The 23,605-nt window shown below is 31.1% G+C and overlaps 1 protein-coding gene across 1 annotated transcript; it reads right to left on the bottom strand.

Annotated features, from left to right (window-relative positions):
• Positions 1 to 3,057: 3,057 nt before the first annotated feature.
• LOC107925555 (uncharacterized) lies at positions 3,058 to 3,894 on the bottom strand. Its single transcript, XM_016856275.2, has one exon. The coding sequence runs from the start codon at positions 3,772 to 3,774 to the stop codon at positions 3,217 to 3,219; it is 558 nt and encodes a 185-aa protein (XP_016711764.1). The 5' UTR covers positions 3,775 to 3,894; the 3' UTR covers positions 3,058 to 3,216.
• Between the last annotated feature and the right edge of the window lie 19,711 nt (positions 3,895 to 23,605).

A 23,605-nucleotide genomic window follows, 5' to 3' on the forward strand; every position in this document is an offset into this window, starting at 1 on the left:
ACTCTCACATGAAAGAGTGCCAGAACATAGTGAAAGCATTTGATGGCACGGAGAGAAGAGTGATGGGCAGAATTGAGGTACCTCTTCAGATCGGGCCAAACACATATGAGGTAGGTTTCCTGGTAATGGATATCAAGCCCTCATACAACTGCTTATTGGGGAGACCTTGGATACATTCAGCTGGGGCAGTGCCTTCATCGTTGCATCAAAAGTTGAAGTTAGTATCCGAGGGGCGGTTGATAACGATAAATACTGAAGAGGATATCATTGTAGCTGTAAGCAGCAACGCACCCTATTTGGAGACAGATGACGAAGCAATCGAATGCTCATTTCGATCTTTGGAATTTGTTAATGCAATGTTCATCACCGAAGGAAGCAAGATTCTGATGCCAAAATTGTCCAAAACTACGAGGATGAGCCTACAGTTGATGGTTAGAAAATGGGCCCTACCAGGAAGAGGACTTGGGAGAAATCTCCAAGGAAGGGTTGAAACGCCGGTATTGAAGAACAAGAGAGACCGCTTCGGCTTAGGATTTAAGCCAAATGCAAGACAAAGGAGAAGGGGGCTGGAAAAGAAGCAAGAAAGAAGGAGAGTATAGTTAACGGGGGAGGAAATCAAATGGGAGCCAATCATATTCCCCCACATATCGAAAACTTTTGTGTCCGGAGGAATCATTCATCCCGAGAGAGACACCCCAATGAAGGGAGCCATAGAAGAAAGGTTGGAAAGCTTAGACATCAACGCTACATACGAAGAAGAGACTAGAGGAGAAAATTTGTCGGGCATTTGCCCCTACATACCTAGAAGTGTTCTGGATAACTGGACTACAAAAGAGATTCTTGTAGTTTTTAGAACTGATTCAGAGTAATGTCCAAAACACACTTATTGCTCTAGGCCTAGGAGTAATAAGAATCTTTTGTGAAATAGGCTTATGTTTAAAAACGTTATTTCAATGAAATGCACAATTATTATCATTTTGAGCAGATGTTCTTTCATTCTTTCAATTTCATTCATAATCATATTATACAAACGATTACTTTCGGATTCTTTTGTTCTTCGAACATTCTTCTAAATATTCTTTCATTCTTCATTCATAATCATACTATACAGATAAGTGTTCTTGAATTCTTTTGATTCTTTGTATCTTCTTTCATCCTCATAACAGGTCCTCCGATATCAATTATACGAGTGACACTGCTAGTGGCTCAGAATCTCCTTTTGAGCGAGATATGTGTATGGAGGATTCTTAGGATTTCGAAGATGACCAAGGCTGTAACCTATCTCCTGATTTGTTGAGAATGGTAGAACAAAACGAGAAACAAATCCTACCTCACAAAGAATCAGTAGAAATTGTGAGCTTAGGAGAGGGACAAGAGGTGAAGATCGAAAATTGTATCACTATGGAGATGAAGCGAGACCTTATTGAATTACTCCAAGAATTTAAAGATGTCTTTGCATGGTCATACCAAGATATGCCCAGGTTGAACACTGATATTGTGGTGCACCGACTCCCGAACCCGTTTTCTCATATTTTCGTAAGACCATAATCATTGTTTTAGTAAAAAGAAGTACTTTATTAAAATAATCAAATTTCTAGGTGGCTACTCTATTTTCGTTTTTCAGAAAGTCGATTCCCCGATTTTCATTAAATTTAAAATTTTAAAAAAAATGGTTTCGACAATTATTGTTTTATTAATTTTTCTATAACAGTAAATACCCTTTTTTCTTTTTTTTTTCTTTTAGTCAATTCCCTCTCCCTCTCCACTTTCTTTTTTTTTCTCTCATTTTTTCCCATACCTTTTTTCTTTATCCTTTTTAGTTTCGCCCCTTATATTTCTATTTTTAAGTTACTCCCCTTAGCAAACAGTTAATTCACATTACAGAAATAATTTAAAAGAGAATTATTTTACATTGCCAACATTTCAAAAAACTATAAGTTTACATAATTCAGAAATTATATTTTACAAAATATTATTTTACATTGGCAATATTCGAAAATAATTTCACATAACTTATTTTAGTACATGATTTACATTTTCCTACACTTAAAAAAATTGAATTTTGAAACATAAAAATTACAAACGAACATAAACGACCAATTTTAACGACAACACGAGCAACTTTCTCAATTCTAATAAAACATAATTAAACGGTGATTTCGATTTTGTTCAAGATTAACAACATTGTCTTACAAATTAAAAAATATCATGTTTAACCACAACACGAGAAAGTCGATCGAGAAAGATTTTCAGTGCTAATATTTTGCTACTCAGACGTTGCTAATATTGATAATCTCACCCGTGTGATTCAATTTGGGATTCCAATGGACCTTCAAACGTCCCGATGACTTAGAGAATCCCAAATAATCCACCCATTGGTCGTATAGCCAATTTGAACCTGTTATCGTCCTACCACAACCAATTTGAACCCGTTACCGAATAAATCACTGGCAATCGAGACCCCTATTTTTACTTGAAATTGTCATCCCATATGAAATTAAGGAATCAAATTTACACTCCAAAAAAGGACCATTAAATTTGCCGGTGTTGGAGTTCCACCGAATTTTCATTAAATAGAACATACCTTGAAATTATAAAAATTTCTAAATAAATAGAAACACAAAAACATAAAAATCAGTCTTGATCTTCCTCCCCTTCATCCTCTAACTTAATAAAAGTAAAAAAAAAAACTGATTTTTTTAATTTTAGCAGCCAATAGTTGGCTGATGTGGCAAGTGGGTGGTATCAATCTCTTTGACTCCACTAACTTTTACAATTCATTTCAGATCATTTATGTACATAATAAAAAAGTGAGTCATTTTTATAATTAATAAAAAAATTCCGGTAATTTTTATGAAAAAAACTCATTTTTAAATAATATCATTTTTTTTATATCCATCTTATTCTATTAGAGTTTATAGTTGTCTTTCTTAATAATATTGTGTTTAAAATTTAGATATACTAGTTCTCTTAAAACAATATGCAGCTTAACTGCATGGTTAATAATTATTCCTAACAACAAAATTTTACATTAAAAAAAATCAATCAACCAAAATGTAATGTATTAATTCTATTATATATCATAAACACTCGAATCGTGGTTACAAAAATAACAAAAAGCCGCAGTCTTGCAAAAACACAGTGTGTAAAAGCGGCAAGAAACTGGTGAAAAATATAATGAAGTAGAAAAGAAAAGTGAAAATCCCCAAGTATTGTTCAACTAGCTCCTCTCTTAATCATTTCTGTATATTCCAAATCAGAAATTTGTCTTTGTAACTTAATTTGCTCATAAAACTTTGCTATAAACTTCTCTGCCTTCAGATCAATCCCTTCTTCCTCTAATGGATATGGACTTTTCTCATCACAACCTTCATATCCCATCTCTTCCCCTTCTTCAACAATATCGGAACATGTTGAATAACTGTTTTTGCTATTACCACAGCTATAAATTTCATGATCTTCAAAATCTAAGGCCTCGGTGGGACTAATGCAAGGAAGAAGGAAGCGCATGGAAGCAGAACGGTGGACCTTAACGTGAAAAATGGGTGTCTCGTCGAAAGAAAACTCACGTTCCTTGTAATGAAGACGGTCATGACGAGGAGCGGCTGTTGAACTTTTTAAAAACTTGGGTATCACCAATCGGAAGTCGACCATGGTGAGTCGCCGCTTGAAGACACCGCCTTTTCTTGCCCATAACAGTGCTAAACGAAGGAAACTCCATGCTCTTCGACCAAGATCAGTACCGTTTTTCTTAGGCATTTTGGTTAGTTTCATTTGCAATAGGAGGAAAAAAAAACAAAAAACTGGGACAGTCAATTAATTGCTCTGGTTTGGTTACTGAAATAGTAAGACTTTTTGTTGGAATTGTAGTTTGAGATTTTCTTGTGTTATGATGAGTGGAGTTTGGGTATTTATATGTTAATTGAATGCAATGATGGAGCGTTTGAGTACGCGGTAAGAGAGAAAAAAAAGAAAATATTTGTTTGTTTGGTGAGAAAATGGGGACCAATGGGCGGTGGGAAACACGGTTGTACGCGACCCAAATCGAGCTGTCCCCGCTTTATTTCCAAATATGACCTTCTCTCTTTTTGGTTTTTACTGTAGAAAATATTTCTGTTCGGAGTTTTTTTTTTGTTCAAATTTAATTTTGGTTAATATATTAAAAAACTCCTTAAACTACTAGTTTTTGTTTAAACAAGTCCTTATGTTATTTTTGTAGCTAAATAACTTCCTAGCCTATGATTTTTTTATCCATGAAAGTAATTGATTTTAATATTAAAATAAAATATTTTTGAATTTAGGTATAAATATCAAAACTATACATAAATTTTGATTTTGTGCAATTTTATACTTGAAATTTTGATTTGCTCCAATTCTTGTAAACTATTAACACAATTATTGATAGAATATCATTTTATGTTTATATATTGCATACATAAATATTTATATTGATCCATTATAAAAATAAATTGATGTATTTATTTCTTTAAATGTGTATAATTAAATCAAAATTAAAGTTTCAAGATACATTTGAACCACAATTAGAGTTTCGCATGTATAATTGCACCAAATTAAAGTTCGTATATAATTTTAAGATTTATCCCATTAATTTACTAATAAAGCCATAAAAGATATATATAATAAATTATAAAATTAGAGGTGTTTATCGGTCGAGTCATGCCAAGTTATGGTCAGACTTAAGCATGATATTAACATATTTTATGATTGTTCTAGTCCCATCCAGTCTAAAATTTTGCCCAAGCCCATTCGTATTTGTAAAAGGCTAGCCTAAACTCATTCTAGGTTTACCTATATTATTTTAATTTAATATTTAATATTTTACTTTTATTTATTAAAATTTTATATATAGTTATCTTAACATTATTTTAATGTTTATATTATAGTAGTATTATATATTTAGTAGAGAATTTTCTTTATATGATAAATTACATAATATATAAAAAAACGTAATATAAATTATTATAAACTTAAAAACAGATCTAAATTTTTTTTATCTAAATTTATTTTTCAAATACAAATAAATCTTCATGTGAAAGGGTATTACAGTCAAGACGAAAATAATGATTCAACACTTAATAGTTTTAAAAATAATATGTTTTAGTAAAAAGAAAGAAAGAGGCAAATGATTGAAGTGTAGGCCCTCCTTTTGGGAGGCTTTTTGTTGCGTTTTTATTTAGGATAAATTAACATTTAGTCCTTAAATTTGATAATATTTTTCCATTTGATCTCTAAAGTTTTTATATTTATATTAGTTTCGGTTTTTTAGAAAATTTTCACATACCCTGAATTTAGATTCTATTAAAATATGATGATAAATTTTCATTATATCTTAATAGAATTTAAATTTAGGAATTAAATTGAAAAAAAATTGTCAAGTGTTGAAATTAAAATGGACAAAAGTTAAGGGATTAAAATGAGAAAATGATAAAAATTCAAGATGAAATATTTTTGGCAAGGTAAACGCATTCCGTATTGTTTAAAAGTACTGCCGAATTAAAGAAATTGAAGAATCCAAAGCTCAACCACTATGATAATTGATAATAAAGAATGAAAGGGACAGATCTTAAGTTATTTGAAACACAAATTTCAAACGTTTGAACTGAATGCTCCTGGAAGTTGTACTAATCATATCATTAATATTTCCCTGAAACTTATCAACATTTTCACATGAAACAACAAAATAAGTTAACAACTCAAAACTAGTCGAGGACAAGTTTTCTTTTTTATTTTTTCATGAACGAAGATAAAGGGGTAGACAGTGATTTTGGTCTTTAAATTCTTAATTTTCTCATTTAACACATTAATTTTCTTATAAAATTTGTACTTTGACCTTCCAATAATTTTTTTGTTCATCTTCGAAGAACTCATTAAGAACAAATGCTTATATTTTCTTTAATAGGTGAGGCTCTCCAATTTTATAAATTTCTCAAAATCAGGAAATAAAAACCTGTTTTTATATTTAAATGATTGTAATTTTATTTGAATTTTAACTTAATTAATACTATTACTTACTATTTTTCAATATAAGGATACAACTTTTTGAAGAAAAGGCACCTAAAAAGGAGGGTATAGTTAAACTGTAGGTTCCCACATGTTTCAAACTGTTGGGTGCGGGTCCCACATACAGCTTGTCGGATACATCAAAAACAGATGAATGCAAGAAATACAGTTTTAAATTCAAGCTATGTTTTTAGTAAATTTAAAATCTAATTTTATATTTATATTTTAAAAAATTTAGTTTTTTTTTATTTTTTAAAATTTAAAATTTATGTCTGTTTATATTAATTAAGTGTGAAAATGATAGGGAAATTGCACTTTGAATTTATGGACGATTTTTTTAATTTTTTTTAATTTATAGAAGAGTGGTGCTGAGTTCATGGGCGCATGTTGCTTCTTCTAATTAAAATTATATTATGCGATAATTATGTTGGGAGTGTGGGGAGAATATTAAAACAACACTAAAATTTCAACCTGGACCCCGTGGATTTTAATTATTTCAACTTAGTCCTCCCATTTAATTTAAGAATAAGTTATAGAATTACTAAAATAGTTGGAAACTTTTGGCTGTCTGTCTCATTTTCTTGTTCCAAATGTTTTGTTGGCATATTTGATTTATTATTAAGCTGAAAGGGAATTTCGTCTACATTATAGCAATTTTAAAACTGGATCCAAAGTTATAGTAAACATGTAATCTGTTAACTGGATCTTGTAACTATGTACATATTAACATGTAATTTGTTATACCAGGACATGACTAAAGTTATAGTTCAATATCAAAGAAGAATACGACATAAACGAGTTTGAGTTCCATCAAGTGTGATAAATATTCCGATTGGTTTAGTGCGGCATGTCTCCCAATGGTATTTATTCTGTTAAATTGGGGTACCAGTTAGTTGTTGATTTATACACTAATCTTGCTTAGTATAAGGAAGATGGTCCTTGGTTGCGTCTTTGGTATAGCCATGTACCGCCAAGGTTAAGGATTTTGCGTAGCGGTGTCTTAAATCATATGTTCCGACGAGGGGTAGACTTGCTGAAAAAGGAGTTAATATCGACGTTTCTTGTCCTCGTTGTGGGGGTTTGGATTCGTTGTATCATTTCTTGCTTTGGTGTCCGTTTGCCCAAGCGGTTTGGCAGCAGGCGGGCTGTTCATCGCCCCCATCTGGTGTGCAACAGTTTCTTGTGTCGTTGATTCACTCCCTTGACTCTATTGCGGCGAAGGCTGCTGTTGTGGGGCGTCAAGTTGTTCCAACGGGGTGAAATGAGTGGGGCCAATGCTAGGTACCCTGTGAATTGTTTTGGGTTGGGATCAACAGCGGTTCAAGTGCATCTAGATTGCCACTGAAGTTGTCTAAGCTTAGTTTTAGTTGTAACTTTTCCCATGGAAATGCGCACGGATTGATTTTCAGTGCATTGAGGAACTTCTAGAATTAAAGAGTATCAAATGGATAATAGTTTTGTTATTTCTGCAAACTTTATGACATACGATTAATGGAATTAGTGACTGTTATTTTGATGAAAGATGATAGCTGCAACACAATGAGATAAAGTTAGCTTAGACTTACAAGCAATCAACCCTGGCCTCTGAGGTGGTTTAATTATTGATAATTTGCTACTGCTTTAGTTCATCAGATTTGTGGTCTCACTTCTTAGTTATTGTGCAACAACGTTTTCATATAATTGCCAATTTTTTCCTCCATAAATGAATTATAGGTTGACATTTAAGCTTCTTTTATGAAATCATGATAAATATTATTAGCTTTATTTTATGTTTATTTAAAGAGAAAAGTCGAGTCGAGTTCTGATAAACCCATAACTGATATGCTTGTTAAATGCTGCAGATCTTCATGAAAGAAATCAATAAGAAATAGATTCGGACGCCGCGAGTAAAGTCGTAAGTGGCTAAAGAGGCCCTGTAACGGGTAATGGTCTCAATTGTTAACGATGTTGGTGGCGGAGGTAGTTACCATGACAACTTTTACCTTTATTTACAAAAAAGAAACTCTTCTCTCCATACATCTAACAACGATTTAATTGTTTATGTAAACAAAATACAGATTTGAGATTTTACAAAGAGAAAAAAAAATTCAAATTACTCAAAATTTAATTTGAAATTATTATTTAACATAATATATACACTAATTAATAGTTTAATAACCAAAATATTACAAATTGATAATATTATTGACCAATTTATAATAATTTTTTATTCTTTTCTCTTACCGATAATTAATAGTAGAATGATAAATCACATTATACTTCTTTCTATAAGAAAGCAATATTTAAATCTTAAAAGATAATTAGATTCGATATACTTTATTGAAGCTGTTGAGTTCGATGTGGCTGCCATTAGACGATTCTTGGATGTCGTAGTCCTCATAGGAGCAAATAATATCATGAACTCAAAATCCAACCCTTTGGAATCAATTAAAATATAATTAATTCAATATCATGAACTCAAAATCCAACCCTTTGGAATCAATTAAAATATAATTAATTCAATATTATCTTATTTATAAATTAATTCAATTTATAATTTTTATAAAATATGATACTTATATAAACAAAAATCAAGTTGATAGATTTAATTAAAAATTAAGTTGATAAATTGAGCATTTGTATAAATATAATTAATTTTTAGAATTAGAAATAAATTGATAAATTTTGTAAATTTTTAGGGCTAAATTTATTGATTTTTTTAGAATTTGAATTAAAATAATAAATTTTGTAAACATTGAGGGTTTATTTTTTTGAATATTTTATATTTAAGATCAAATTGATAGAATATGTAAATATATTAAAACTAAATTTGTTATTAGACCAATAAAAAAAAGCTCACATCAAATGTTCGTTAATCATCTAATGGCAATTAATGGGAAAGTGATCAAATTATTAGATTTCAAAAAGTTAGTGCCTAAATCGAAAAAATTAATAGTTCAATGACCAAAATAGAACAAAAGCAATACTGTAATGACCAATTTTGTATTTTACCCTAAAAAAGTTTCTATATAACATTATATTTTATAATTAAATTGAAACAAAAATATACTATTAAGTCAGGGTGTTCTAGGTTGTAGATTGAATCACACATGGAATGTAAAAATAACTTGTTTGTAAATTTTTAATTGAAACCAATCTCGAGTTTAAATATTCAATAACTATAAACAGAAATTAGACTTAAATATATCATATCTCAAATTTTGTTGAATTTGAAAATGGAGAAATTATTTTTATTTTTTAAACTAGATATTTTTTATATTGATTTTATGATTTATAAGAACAATTTTTAAGTATTTTCTAATAAACATAAATAAAATCAAGTACCCATTCGGTAAGTAAAACTTGAGAGAATGGAGTTTTCCATTAATGCTTCTTTTCTTCGAAGAAAAAAGGACCAATTTAGTAACCAAATTAGTATTATTTTCGTTGCCAACACTATTTGTTGGTCATTTTAAGAATATTTTCTTCTGTATTAATCGTGTTTCAGACCCTCAACAAATAATATTATGTAAATCACTATTTCATTGTCTCAATTCAACAAAGGAATCTTTAATCTCTCTCTCTCTTTTTCATAATTAAAAAATAATACATTTGTGGCTCTTTTTTCTTTTTTGCCTCTATAAATGGAAGACAATGATCACCAATGACATGCATTTCCATCTTCAGGAACAAAAAGAAGGCTATCGGTGGTGGAAATGACGTGCCCTTGCAAAAGGGAAGAACACGTCCCCTTCCATGAGTTTGTTCAAGGAGGTACGAAACCTGTGGCCGAAATGGTGCCGATGTGGATTCGAAGGTAAGGTGGAAAGCGTTGGTTGTTGGGTTGGTGCATATCCAGTGCATTTACAAAGCACTCTGTTATCCCCATCTCATTCCTTGTGCATGAAGGTTCCCGCTCCTAAGATCATGTCGCTGTTGTCTCCGATGGCGTTCTCCATTTCATCTTTCGACGTTGTGTCAACTAAGTGACGTGAGCCTATATGGCTCACCTTGTGAAGGGAGCGACAAAGAGAAATGCGATGAGCACAACAACGAGGATAGCAACGAGGAGATTGATGTCAAGGCTGAAGATCAAATGAGACTTCAAACCTTGAATTCTTGAATTGTGATTGAATAAGTGAATAATTATGTGTGTGTAAAACCCTTGTACTTTGATATTTTGATATATCGAAAACTCAAGCTTTCATGGTAGCGAGCTGAAAGTTAGTACATTGGTTAAATAACTTATGCATGGCATGGCTTCACTTACAATAGTGGAATCATAACTTGAATAAGAGAGTAAATGATATCATCTTTATTGGCGTTGTATAGCTTATGAAAATGATATCATTTTCACCCCAAAAAATACAATAGTGCCCATGAGATAAAATGGATCGCATTAGTTAAACGAAGATAACCTAAAGGGATCAATGATATCCTATAAGAGTAACACACATATAATAAGGTCATTGGACAAAAAAACTTAATATTGTAGCTTTTGTAATGGCATGTAACAAGGAGATCAATCGTGGTACTTTTAGTAGATTGGTTGTGACTAAATAACTTTATGATTAGTAGACAAAAAGTTGGGATTTAATTACAAATTATTTAAGCCAGAATTATATAAGTCTAGTCGGTTCCTCCGCCAACTCACTATAACTCTGAACGTATTGCATAATAAGAACTAATTGAATGTATGGAGAAAAAGCAATATATAATTAATAGATTGCATGTATTATTATTTGCAATAAATACATTTTCTTAAGAAAATAAGAGTTGACATAGAATTAATTTAATTTCTTTGTATTATTATTTAATTGGTTGAACATATTAAATAATTGAGTTAAATGTGAAAATTAAATTAAATAGTCATCATAATTAAATTTTTATTTGGACAATTATAATTTGCGCATATATTTTAATATACTAAAGTCATCGTGATTTTACGGAATTAAAATTGGATTATATAAATTATTTAATTTAATTAATTGATTTTAAGATAATTACTTTGAAGAACATTTAAAACTTGAGTTAAAAAATTATATGGGCTTCCTTTTTTTTTGGTGAATTACAATAACAGGGCAAAGTATAACACTCCTAACCTTTGACCGTCGTCGGATTGGGGTTATGGAGTATTATTGTACAATCGAAACATTTAACATACATTACATGTAATCATAAATATACTATAATTGAATCATTTTCATGTGTATAGTCCTAAAATAGAGCCTTTGAGGCCCTAAAAATACCTTAAAAGCATTTCGGGACCAATTAGAAATCATTTGGAAAGTTAAAGAAAAAGTTGTAATTTTTTTACTACAGGGGTCATACGGCCGTATGGGCATTCGAAATAAGGACACATGGTTGTATTCCAGCCCGTGTCCATGCCCATGTAACTCTCTAACTTGAGTCACACGGCCAAGCCACATGTCTGTGTGCCAGGCAGTGTGCTAGGCCGTGTAACTGTCTGACTTGCATGTAAAGGAACCTACAAGGGACACACGGCTGAGATATACATTTGTGTCTCAGGCCTTGTGGTCTAAAAATCACTTAAAAACAAGCCTTTTTCCAAACCAATACAAGCATAAACAATCAACTACCTAAATGCACTTTAACAAGGGACCTTTAACAACAACAAAACTCAATAAAACATGTTCAAATCTTATTTAAATAAACATCTTAATACCTAACCAATGTGCCCTCATTGATACCACATTTAAAACATCCATCCACAACAATATACCCTTCATAGGTACCTCAAATAAAATTTAAGCAATCAAATAATTGAATGTAGTAAAGACATGACCTATACTCATCTTTCTCAAAATAACTACCTTCACTGGGCATTATCATATGAAATAAGCATATAGACAAAACCAACCATCACCAAAACATGCAACATAGCATATATCTATGTATATTTACAATCTTATAAACACATATCTAAAACATTCAACTTTAAGGACATAGACACACCCTAGGTACATGCCAAATTTACAAAAAAAAGAAACATCATCGACGTTGAGTGCAGGATTCTTGTAGGATGCCGAGTTCGGGTCTACAATTTATCTAGCATGCAAACATGGAAACCAATTTACATTTAATAGAATTCATTTATATAATTAACCGCAAGAACAATCAAATAATATGAGCTTATATCTCCACCAAATAAAAATCTCAATTCTTCATTAATGATACCTATAACCAATTTTTTCGATAATTCAAGTAACCTTGTTGTATGGTCTATTAGCTACATAGCACCCTATGCCTAGCGGACAAACCGTAGAAGAGTTTGTGCCCAACGTTAGTCGGGTTAGCCGACAATATTGAATGTGAGCCCAGCTCTAGCTGGATAAACCAACAATGTTTGTGCCCAGCTCTAGTCAGGTATACCGACAATATTGAATGTGAGTCCAGCTCTAGTTGGATAAACCAACAGTGTTTGAGCCCAGTGCTAGTTGGGTATAACAACGATTGTGTGCCCAGCACTAGTCAGACAAGCTGACAAAAATTGCACCCAATGCTAGTCGAATATATTGACAAAATCAGTAGTGAGCCCAACTCTAGCTGGTTAAACCAACGATGTTTGCGCACAGCGCTAATCGGATATACCAACAATTGTGCAATGATTTACTTCCACGATTTCCTCATTCATTTTCCTTACATCAATTCGATAAAACACATACATTTTTATATCAAGTACTAAATTAGCATTGATTAATTAAATAGTAAATAGAAAAATTAAGTTTTAGTCTACGAACTTACCTTAACAAAACAGTAGTAATAGTGAGGCCGATGCTACTCCATTACTTTCGTTTTTCCACGATTCATGTCCGATCTATTCATTCATTGATCAATGTTTACAATTTCATTCAATTAATACTATTTCTTCACATAAATAAATGCATTTATAAAATCAAATCCTTCTACTATTAATTGTGGAATCTTGACACCAATATTAAATATAAAAATTTGACCATATTAAATCATTAATACCAAAATTTAGGTTAATCACATCTTCATTACTTTTCCATAACATTTTCATAGTTAACCAATATACATATGGTTCATAAAAGAATTCCCTAGATTCTTAAAAATAACAAATTAACACCATGTTAATTAAATTTATAATATTTAACTTCTTAAAAATTATTACTAACAAAAACCTTTAATAAAAATATTTTTAATCACTCATTACGCTTAGTAACTTAACTAAATTTTTCCAGGACAAAGAACTACATCCAAAATAGTCCTTAAACTTCACTTAGATAAATAATTTAGTCCCCCAATTCTACCAAACAACTTCAAAACTCAACTATTACAAAGATGATATGTTCCTCTACATTAACAACTAAAAATTTCGACATGGACAATTTAATTCATGATTTTAAGACTCCAAAAACACAAAATTCATGAAGAGAGAACCAACATTTACTAACCGGTTTGAGCTTTAAAGCATGAATAAAATGACTGAAATTTTCTCTGTAACACCCCCTAACCCCAAACCGTCACCGAAATAGGGTTATGGAGCATTACCGAACCTATCGGATAATTTACAATTAATATACAAATAATTATCAAACATAATATAAAATAATCTTAAAGTCCCTTAGATGCACCCTCGAGGCCCAAAATACGAGTTAGGAGTGATTCAGGACTAATTCGGCTGCTTGGGGAAATTTTTATTTTATTTTATTATTTATTTTTTTTGTGCAAACTCAATATAACTCCTTTATAAATATCTAACCTTCCCTGCAAATTCAAACCGATACTAATCTAAACAAAAATCACAATCAATCCAATTTACATTTAAATACACCTAAATTATATCTAAAACATTAACTTAATATTTTAATTAAATAAACATTCATAATATCATTCATTTCTATTTAACTTAGTATCAAAAATACCAAAGTGTCATAACTTTCCCTATCATTTCATTTAACCATCCAAACACTATAAGTCATCCTTTACAACCAAAACATAAGACATGTTCAAGTGACCTATACAACTCTTAAGTACATGCCACTTTTACCCAAAAGAAAGATTATATCACCAAATTTTCTTTAAAGTCGGGATTACTCTAGATGCTAATCCGGGACTCTTGACTTCTACTGACCGCCCACGGAAACAACCGTACACTGAGTATATGTATACTCAGTAGTATTACCATAATTCAAATTATAATAATAATAATAAAACATAAACATCAAACATGTAATGTATAAATCATACATACAAATTTAAACTTAAATTTTATATTTCAACAATAACAATTCATCAATTGATATCATATATCCACAGTTTGAACTTTGGACACATCATGAACCTTAGGTTCATTCCTCAATCTCATATAACATTTCAATTCACAATTCAACATTTTCATCTCATTTTAGCTTGATTGATCAAACTTATTCAGTTTATCATTCATTATTTACCGCTATTAACAAAACTCGAACCTTGGCGGATACACGGATCCAACCAAACACTTCAGTATGGCATTCAGTGCCTCATCAGATAGTTCGAAGCAATAGTTGACACCCAGTGTCTCATCGGCAAAGCCAAAGAAAGTTGGTACCCAGTACCTCATCGAATCTATATGAAGAAATATAGTAACACCCAATGTCTCACCAACTCGAGGTCGAAGTATCCCTAAACTCTTCCAATCCTATGGCGTGCCAACTATATCCGACTCAACCCGAATAGTTAATAAGGTCTCCAAATTCACATTTCAATTCAATTTCACTTTTTCACTTTTAATAACAATTCAATTCAAAATTCACTTTTCCATTTTCAAGTCAATATTCAATTCAATTCCACACATATATTCATCATTCAATTGAATTTCTTTCAATTTAATAATAATACTTACCTTATATTTCACTTACCATACATATAAATTTAAATATAGCATTTAATAATAAGTAATTTGAATTATAGTAATACAAATCGTAAATCTCCCGTTTTAGTCCTCGATAGCTTTCTCTTTTCCTTTCGATCCCGATGCCTCAAGTTCTTTGTTAGCTACAAAAATAATAATAATTTACATTATTAATTACAGCAGTAATTTACAATAATTAATTGAATTTCTTTTCAATTTATACCCTAATTCCAATTTAATCCTAATTAACTCATTTATTTTTCTAACTCAATTCACACTTCATTTCTACTTAATATCTAGCCATATTCAACTTAACTATTCAATGTTCATATTAAAACCCTAATTTTAAACTTCTTTCAATTTAATCCCTACTATGTAAAACTTATAACTTACTTTACAATTCAATCCCCTTTTTCAATTCTATCTTGAAATTCATTCAATTAAACCCCTAATTCATTATTTTGTTCAACATGAACTATGTTCAAAAACCTAAAAACTTCCAAAACCCCAACTTAATTTCAACAAAACTTTATTCTAAAGCTTCTAAAACATCAAAATTAAGTAAAAAGGACTTAATTGACTTACCAATTTAAACTCCAAACTTTAAAACCTAAATTTCCCCCTTTTTCTTTACTTTCCCTTTTTCTTTCTTCCTGTTCGAATGCTTCTCTGTTTCTTTTCTCCTTCATTTCTTTCATTTATTCTTTCTTTATTCTTTTATGTTTATTTACATTATTAATTTCATAATAATAATAATAATTTTTATAATAAATATCTATTTAATAACAAATATTTATATTATATTTGTACATACATATATTTTACACTTGTCTATTATCATCACCATCCAATTGTCCTTATTTTATTTATTTTATATAATTTAATATTTCAATATAATAAAAATCTATTTACTTAAATAAAAAATAATTATATAAATATATTACAATTGTACAGATATAATTATTACACATGTATATTTTTATTACCATACATTTGTCTTTATTTTAATTTACTTCGTAATATAATAATAGAATATGAATTAAACAATAATAATAATAATAATAACTTAATTAATGTACAAAATTTAAGAAAAATCTTAAAATTTTCAATTCATTTCCCACCTCAATTAGGACAAATGACATAATTTCCATTTTGATCCTTTATATTTTCTTTTAATATATAATTTAACTTTTTCTCTTTATTCAATTTAGTCATTTTTCCTAATTATTCTTAATTAAGTTAAATTCACTTCATTAAAGCCTAATTAAACACACAACTAGACTCACAAATATTCCTAATAAATGTTTATGAACTTGGTTTACTAAGACACTGGCCCTATAACTCGCTTTTTTGGTGCCCGTGAATTTTTGGGTCATTACATTCTCTCCCCTTTTCGGCATGCATGAGAACATGAAGCTTTACTTTTACTCTTTTTCTTACTACTAATCTATTTCTTTTTCTTATTAAACCATCTCTCTTAATTTTTATCTTTTATTATATATATTCTAATTACTAATGGTTTCAATACACAATATATATATAAACCATCGTGAACATCCACTAACAAGATCTATATAGGTAATGCTCTATTTATTAGATAAGTCCTTTAACCAAGTCTCAGTTTGCAATTTAATAATAACCACTATTTCTATCTCATTCTTAATTTAGTCCCTAATAATTAAAATTATCTAATTAACATTCAATTCACCTCTAAAGTAACTCCTAAAAATATAATTAATAATATTTTTAAGCCCGATTCGCGAAGGCAGGTCTCGAAAATATGTTTCCCGACACCCCTAACTTATGAAACATTACACAAAGTCCGAACAACAAATGCGACTCGAACCCAGGCCACATCTGGAGTGGTGAACACCCTTAACCATTATACCATCACATATAATTACATTGGACTTGGACAAACCCATCTATCCAAATAAGGCTAGGGTGTCGTGGCACACAATGGAATTAATCCCTTAATGCCATTAGCCGTGGGGCATGAGGAATCCTATCAGGCCTCGGATTCTTCTTAAACAATTATTTCATGTGCATCGAGTTCAAATATACCTCTTGCAAATATTCTTCTAAAAATAGGATATGTAAACCAAATGTTATATAGACTATATATCAAGGGAAATTTTGGTCGAAATTTAGTAAAAATTTATTTGAGTTAATTTTCTTTATACTTAAATACATTCTATTTTTTCTTGAGTCTTAGTTTTGAATTTATGAGATTATAATTGTGTTCATTAAGTAATTATAATTTAAATTTAGAAGTTATTTTCAATTTTAGCACTTCCACATGGAAGAAGTCAACTATACATTTTAAGAAGTTTTGGTTTTCATTTTGTGTTCAGTTCTTAGAACTTACTTTTTAAGCATTCAAGAGTTTTAAAATAATAAAAAATTTATTCGATACAAAGCTTGAAGACTGTTAGAATTAAGTGACCCGAATTCTTATTTAATAAAATACGATGGAAAATAAAATAAAAGTAAAATCTATATAGAACTAGACTTCTTTTATTTTATTTTAGAATAAGGTTTTTAAACCTTATTAAACTCCATCTATTTTATATTGATTAGGATAAGGCATTTCAATCCTACTAGAATATGGCTTTACAAGCCTATAAATAGGCATAGTCTATTCCTCTTGTATTGAATTCAATTTTTCAACATAGTGAATTTTCTTCTCCTCTGCTCGTGGTTTTTTCCCGAAAGGGTTTCCACGTAAAATTTGTGTGTTATTTTTTATTTTATTTTTTTTACAAATTGGTATCCGAGCTTCCGGGTTGTTCATCTAGATCACGATAATGGAGTCTTTGAAGTATAAAATTTCGTTGTTAGATCGCAACACCAGATTTGCGTTGTGGCAAATTAAGACGCAAGCAGTTCTTGCACAGATGGATCTGGAGGATGCCCTGCTAGGGATAGATAAGATGCCTTCAACATTAACAGATGAAGAGAAGAAGCGTAAGGATCGAAAGGCGTTAACACAATTACATCTGCATTTTTCCAACGAAATTCTGCAGGATGTGATGAAAGAGAAGGTTGTCGCTGATTATGGAAGAGGCTAGAACAAATATGTATGTCGAAAACTCTAACAAGCAAGTTGCATATGAAGCAGCCTCTTTATGCTCATCGTTTGGAGGAAGGTGCGTCTGTACACGAACACTTAACAGTGTTTAAAGAAATTCTCTCAAACTTGGAGGCCATGGAGGTTCAGTATGATAAGGAAGATCTAGGGTTGATTCTACTTTGTTCGTTGCCCCCGTCTTATTCAACCTTTAGAGACACGATTTTATAATAGCCGCGAGTCTCTCACAGTTGATGAGGTTTATGATTCTTTAACCTCGTATGATAAGATGAAGCATCTTGTGGTTAAACCCGACTCTCAGAGAGAGGGTCTTATTGTTCGTGGGAGACAAGATCGGAATGCTAATGATGATCGTGGTAGGACACAGGAATGGAATCCTCGTGGTAAATCTAAGGGTAGATCGAAGTCTTCAAACAGAGGTAAAACTTGTAACTTCTGTAAGAAGAAAGGGCACATTAAATCTTAGTGCTATAAGCTACAGAACAAGATTAAAAGGGAGGCTGCGAATCAAAAAGGAAAACAACCAGAAAATTCCGGTGAAGCTGATGTTGTAGAAGATTACAGCGATGGTGAACTTCTAGTTGCTTCTGTCAATGATTCTAAAGTAAGCGAGGAATAGATACTTGATTCAGACTGCACCTTCCACATGAGTCCCAATCGGGATTGGTTTACAACTTACGAAACAGTGTCTGAAGGTGTTGTTTTGATGGGAAATAATGCTTCGTGTAAAATCGCAAGTTTTGGAACAATTAAAGTTAAGATATTTGATGGAGTTTTCAGAACACTTAGTGACGTACGACATGTTCTAGAATTGAAAAGAAATTTAATTTCATTGAGTACTCTTAATTTAAAAGGGTACAGATACACAACTGAAAGTGGGGTTTTAAAGATTTCTAAAGGTTCCCTTGTTGTGATGAAAGGGCAGAGAAAGATTGCCAAGTTATATGTTTTGTAGGGTTCTACTGTTATTGGTGATGCAGCTGTCGCTTCCTCTTCCTTGTCAGATGATGATATTACTAAACTTTGGCATATGCGCCTAGGGCATATGAGTAAGAATGGCATGACAGAATTGAACAAAAGAGGACTTATTAATGGGCAAGGAATTTACAAACTGAATTTCTGTGAGCACTGTGTTTTTGGGAAGCAAAAGAGAGTTCAATTCACTAGAGGAATCCATAACATGAAGGAAACGTTGGAGTATATTCATTTTGATCTGTGGGGGCCATCCAGAGTGCCTTCGAGAGGTGGAGCTAATTATATGCTAACCTTTATTGATGATTTTTCCAGAAAATTTTGGGCGTTCTTCCTGAAGCAGAAAAGCGATGTGTTTTCTGCATTTAAGTCTTGGAAAATTATGATTGAAAAATAGACGGAAAACCAGATAAAATACCTCCGTACAGACAATGGCTTAGAGTTCTGTTCTGATGAGTTTAATAGATTGTGCAAGTCAGAAGGGATCATGAGACGCTTGACAGTTCGTCATATTCCACAGCAAAACGGCATTGCAAAACGTGTGACAACCCTAATTTGACCCTAGTCGGAAAGTGGTTTCGGGACCACAAAATTGAGTCATAAAAATAATTAACTGTTAAATTCTATGTTTATTATATGTGTAAATGCATGTGTGAAAGTTTCATGCTTTGATCTGGTCATTTATATGTGAAAGTTATAAGATATGACTTATGTGATAAAACTTGAAAGTGTGATAGGTAAGTTTTAAAGTATCAAATAATGCATGAAATGATAACATGAGGGATTTGCATGTCAAATGGACCAATTTTGTTTAGTGGCCGGCCATAAATGGTGGTTGATGTATAATATATGTTTTATTATACTGTTATAATAAGTGATGGCTTTATTTTTTAAAGAAATTAATTAGTAAAACAATAAAAGTTGAAAAAGAAATAGATGTTCATCTTTCTTCTTGATTGCCGAATTTGGGAAAGAAAATATTGAAGAAAGAAAAGGGGGAAGATTTTCGGTCATTTGAATGCTTAAGAAGGTTAGTATATTGTGTTAAAGTTGTGAAATTTTAGCTTGTTTTAAGTTAATTATCATGGTTCTTACTTAGCCCATGCTAAATTTTTAAATTTTGATGGATGGATGGAGTATTCGGCTATGGTTATTAAAGAAGGAATTTGATTATTTCCTTTAAGTTTTGATGAAGAATGTGTTGAGGAAATAAATTGATCTTGCTAAAAATATGAATTTTTAATGCTCATATATGTAATAGCCGAAAATAAAAATGCTTGATGTCTTGAACAAATGTTGTTTCGATGTGTTGAATTGAGTAAATTAGATGTTTGAACACTTAAGGATTCGGCATTGTTCATGATTTTTTTTAGAATGTGATTTTGAATGATATGAGTAATGTTATGCATAGGTTTCGGCTTTGATAAGTAAAAATATAATGGTGGCTTAAGTTGAATAACACTCGGCTAAAGATTATAAATGTTAGCTAATTCGGCATAAGAGTATAGGTGACAACTACTTTGTATTTGAAGTTTTGAAGAATAGGTAGGGTTTAATTAAGTGATGAAGGTTAAATTTTTTAAGTTTGGTTAAATTGGGCATTCGGCATTACTTATGACATCGGATATGAGTGTATGAAAGATTAAGTTTGAGAAGTTAAGTACATTAAAATAGTTGATGATTTGAGTACTACCTATGGTTGATTCGATTATGGTCTTTGCATGCGTAAAGTGTTATTATGTGTATATATGCTAAGGAATATTCAACTATGTTATAAATTTTATAAAATGAAATGATGTATATGGAATTATGATAAGAGATATATTTTAATTTTGTTACAAATTATAATCCAGCACTTACTCCATGATAAAATACATGTAATTGTATGTAAATTTAGTTTATGAAATTCGAATATGCAAGGTAATAAGTTAGTAAAATGTTCCTTGATAGTTTAGTTTATTAATTGGGAATAAATATGATTGTCGATTTTAGCCTAATAATATGTTCGATTATGCATGAGTAGGGCATATGAATGATGTTTAAATAGCTAGTTTAGTAAGGTCATTTGTACCTTAAATATATGATATATATATGTATTAAATTAAATTGATTAATTGATAAGTAATTGAACAAAATTCATTTGTTTAAATTAAGCTCAAGAGCAAAAAGAAACTAAATCAGATAAGGGAAAAAAGAAAGCAATCGAGTAGCCTATCTGCAACTATTCAAAACATCCAAGGTAAGTTTTTGAGTAATGGAACTTAGCTTATGATTTGATAAAATCATGATATATAAGCTTAATATATAAATTGTAACCTAATGTTTCTACTTGAATTAAGTAGTGAGATAAATAATTTGTACATATGACTTGTATCCGAATGCTTATAGAGATCATGTTGAATATTGAAATGAAATCGGGTTCTTTGTATGTGGCTATTGAGTCGAAAGTGAAATTATTGATAAGCATGTTGTGCTTGTGTTCTAGTAAGGTAAATGAAATGCTAATGTATTAAGATATATATATGTGCACGACATTTGAGGATTTTAACCGGGCTAAGACCCGCAGGCCTTGTATGAGATTTATATCCGGGCTAAGTTGCGAAGGCATTCGTGCTGATATTATATCCGGGTTAAGTTCCGAATGCATTCGTGCTGGTATTATATCCGGGCTAAGTCCCGAAGGCATTCGTGCTGATATTATATCCGGGCTAAGTCCCGAAGGCATTCGTGCTGATGTTATATCCGGGCTAAGTTCCGAAGGCATTTGGGTTGGAAATGTGTGATCTTGCTGTAATAATTCAAATAAATGGGCTCACAAACCTAAGATGGTCAGGTATGTACCATATATATATGTTATAAAATTGATTCGGTTTAAATTGTGATTATTCATTTGGATAGTGTTCTTTCGGCCATTGCATATGGTTGTATGAAGTATATATATAACTTATTCAGGATATATGAATTTTGATTCAAGTGAAAATATGTTAAGATTGGCTCTGAGTATGTAAGTATATTGGTTGAAGTATGAAGTAACATGAACATGTGAATATGCGTATATGTATTTATTTAGCCTTGAAATTGGATGAGATGTATTCGGCTAAATAATGAAGTTGGTTGAATAAAAAAGAAGTTATCTATGTGATATGAATTGATGTTTAAGGAATAAATTAAAATTACAGGCATGAACAATAGTAGTATATTTAGACAAGTTTATATTAGGTCAAAGAAAGGATGATAAGCATTATGAATGCTATGCCTTAATTTTTAATGATTTCATTACTTAAAACTTACTAAGAATAGAAATGCTTACTATGTTGCTTTAATCCTCTGTTTTATAGATCTTGTTCGTTAGCTACGGTCTCGGGGATCCCAAAGTCGAAGTCATCCACAATATCTAAGCCCTTTCGGTACTCTAGTAGTTAAACTTCGATAATGGCATGTATAGGCTTGTCTTTTTGTTGTTAAATAAGTATCTTTTTGATGATGTATATATGTATAGCCATGCGAAAATGGCTTGTTAAGTTACTATATGTATTCCATATAGTTAATGTGAATGTGTGTTTGATATTTGATTTATGTTTTCAATGTTTTGATGTGAATTGAACTTAAGAATGAATCAATATGCCCATTATCTTGAGATGACTCTTTTGTATATTGTATAAAAAAAACAATTTGGAATTCAGTTTTATAAGTGTGACATCGGGAGTTATTCAAATATAGTTAAATGAAATTCGTGCTTGTTTGGTAATACTCTTTAACCCTCCGGAGACGAGTACGGGTTAGGAGTGTTACAGAACGATCATAGAGAAGGTTCGATGTATGTTGTCAAATGCCAACTTACCAAAGTCATTTTGGGCAGAAGCAGCCTGTACTGCATGTTTTTTGATCAACCGATCTCCATCCGTTGCCATTGAGAAAAAGACTCCACAAAAGGTATGGTCTGGTAATCCTGCTAATTATTCTGATTTAAAGATTTTTGGGTGTCCTGCGTATGCTCATGTTGATAATGGAAAATTGGAACCGAGATCCATTAAATGCTTTTTTCTTGGTTATAAAGCTGATATAAAACGGTATAAGTTATGGTGTCCTGAAAATAGAAAAGTTGTGATTAGCAGAGATGTTGTTTTTAATGAAACTGCTATGCTACCTAACTTATCTCTTAAAGACTCTTCCAATAAAGAAAACCAAAAGCAGGTGGAGCATCAGATTAATACAGAGTCAACTCCTCAAGCCATAACAAAAATTGAAAATAGAGTTGCTTCTTCACCACAATACTCTATCGCCAAAAACAGAACTAGAAGAGAAATTAAACCTCCAAAGAAGTATGCCGAAGCTGATTTAGTTGTTTATACTTTAAATGTGGCTGAAGATATAGATGTGAATCAAGAGCCATCTAATTATTCTGAGGCGGTTAGCTGTGAAGAATCAGAAAAGTGGATGTTTGCTATGCAAGAAGAGATGGAATCACTCCACAAAAATAGAACATGGGACCTTGTGAAACTTTCTAAAGGTAAAAAGGCTGTTCGTTGTAAATGGGTGTTTAAAAAGAAAGAAGGGACTCCATGAGTTGAAGAACCCAGATATAAAGTAAGGCTTGTTGCAAAGGGTTATAGTCAAATTCTAGGAGTGGACTTCACAAATGTGTTCTCTCTAGTTGTTAA

The sequence above is a fragment of the Gossypium hirsutum genome, chromosome A12 (genome assembly GCF_007990345.1).
Source record: "Gossypium hirsutum isolate 1008001.06 chromosome A12, Gossypium_hirsutum_v2.1, whole genome shotgun sequence".
In the NCBI taxonomy this organism is placed as follows: domain Eukaryota; kingdom Viridiplantae; phylum Streptophyta; class Magnoliopsida; order Malvales; family Malvaceae; genus Gossypium; species Gossypium hirsutum.

Bases quoted from the DNA above. Each gene is read 5' to 3' on its own strand.
- LOC107925555 (XM_016856275.2), bottom strand. From the start codon at position 3,774: ATGAAACTAACCAAAATGCCTAAGAAAAACGGTACTGATCTTGGTCGA.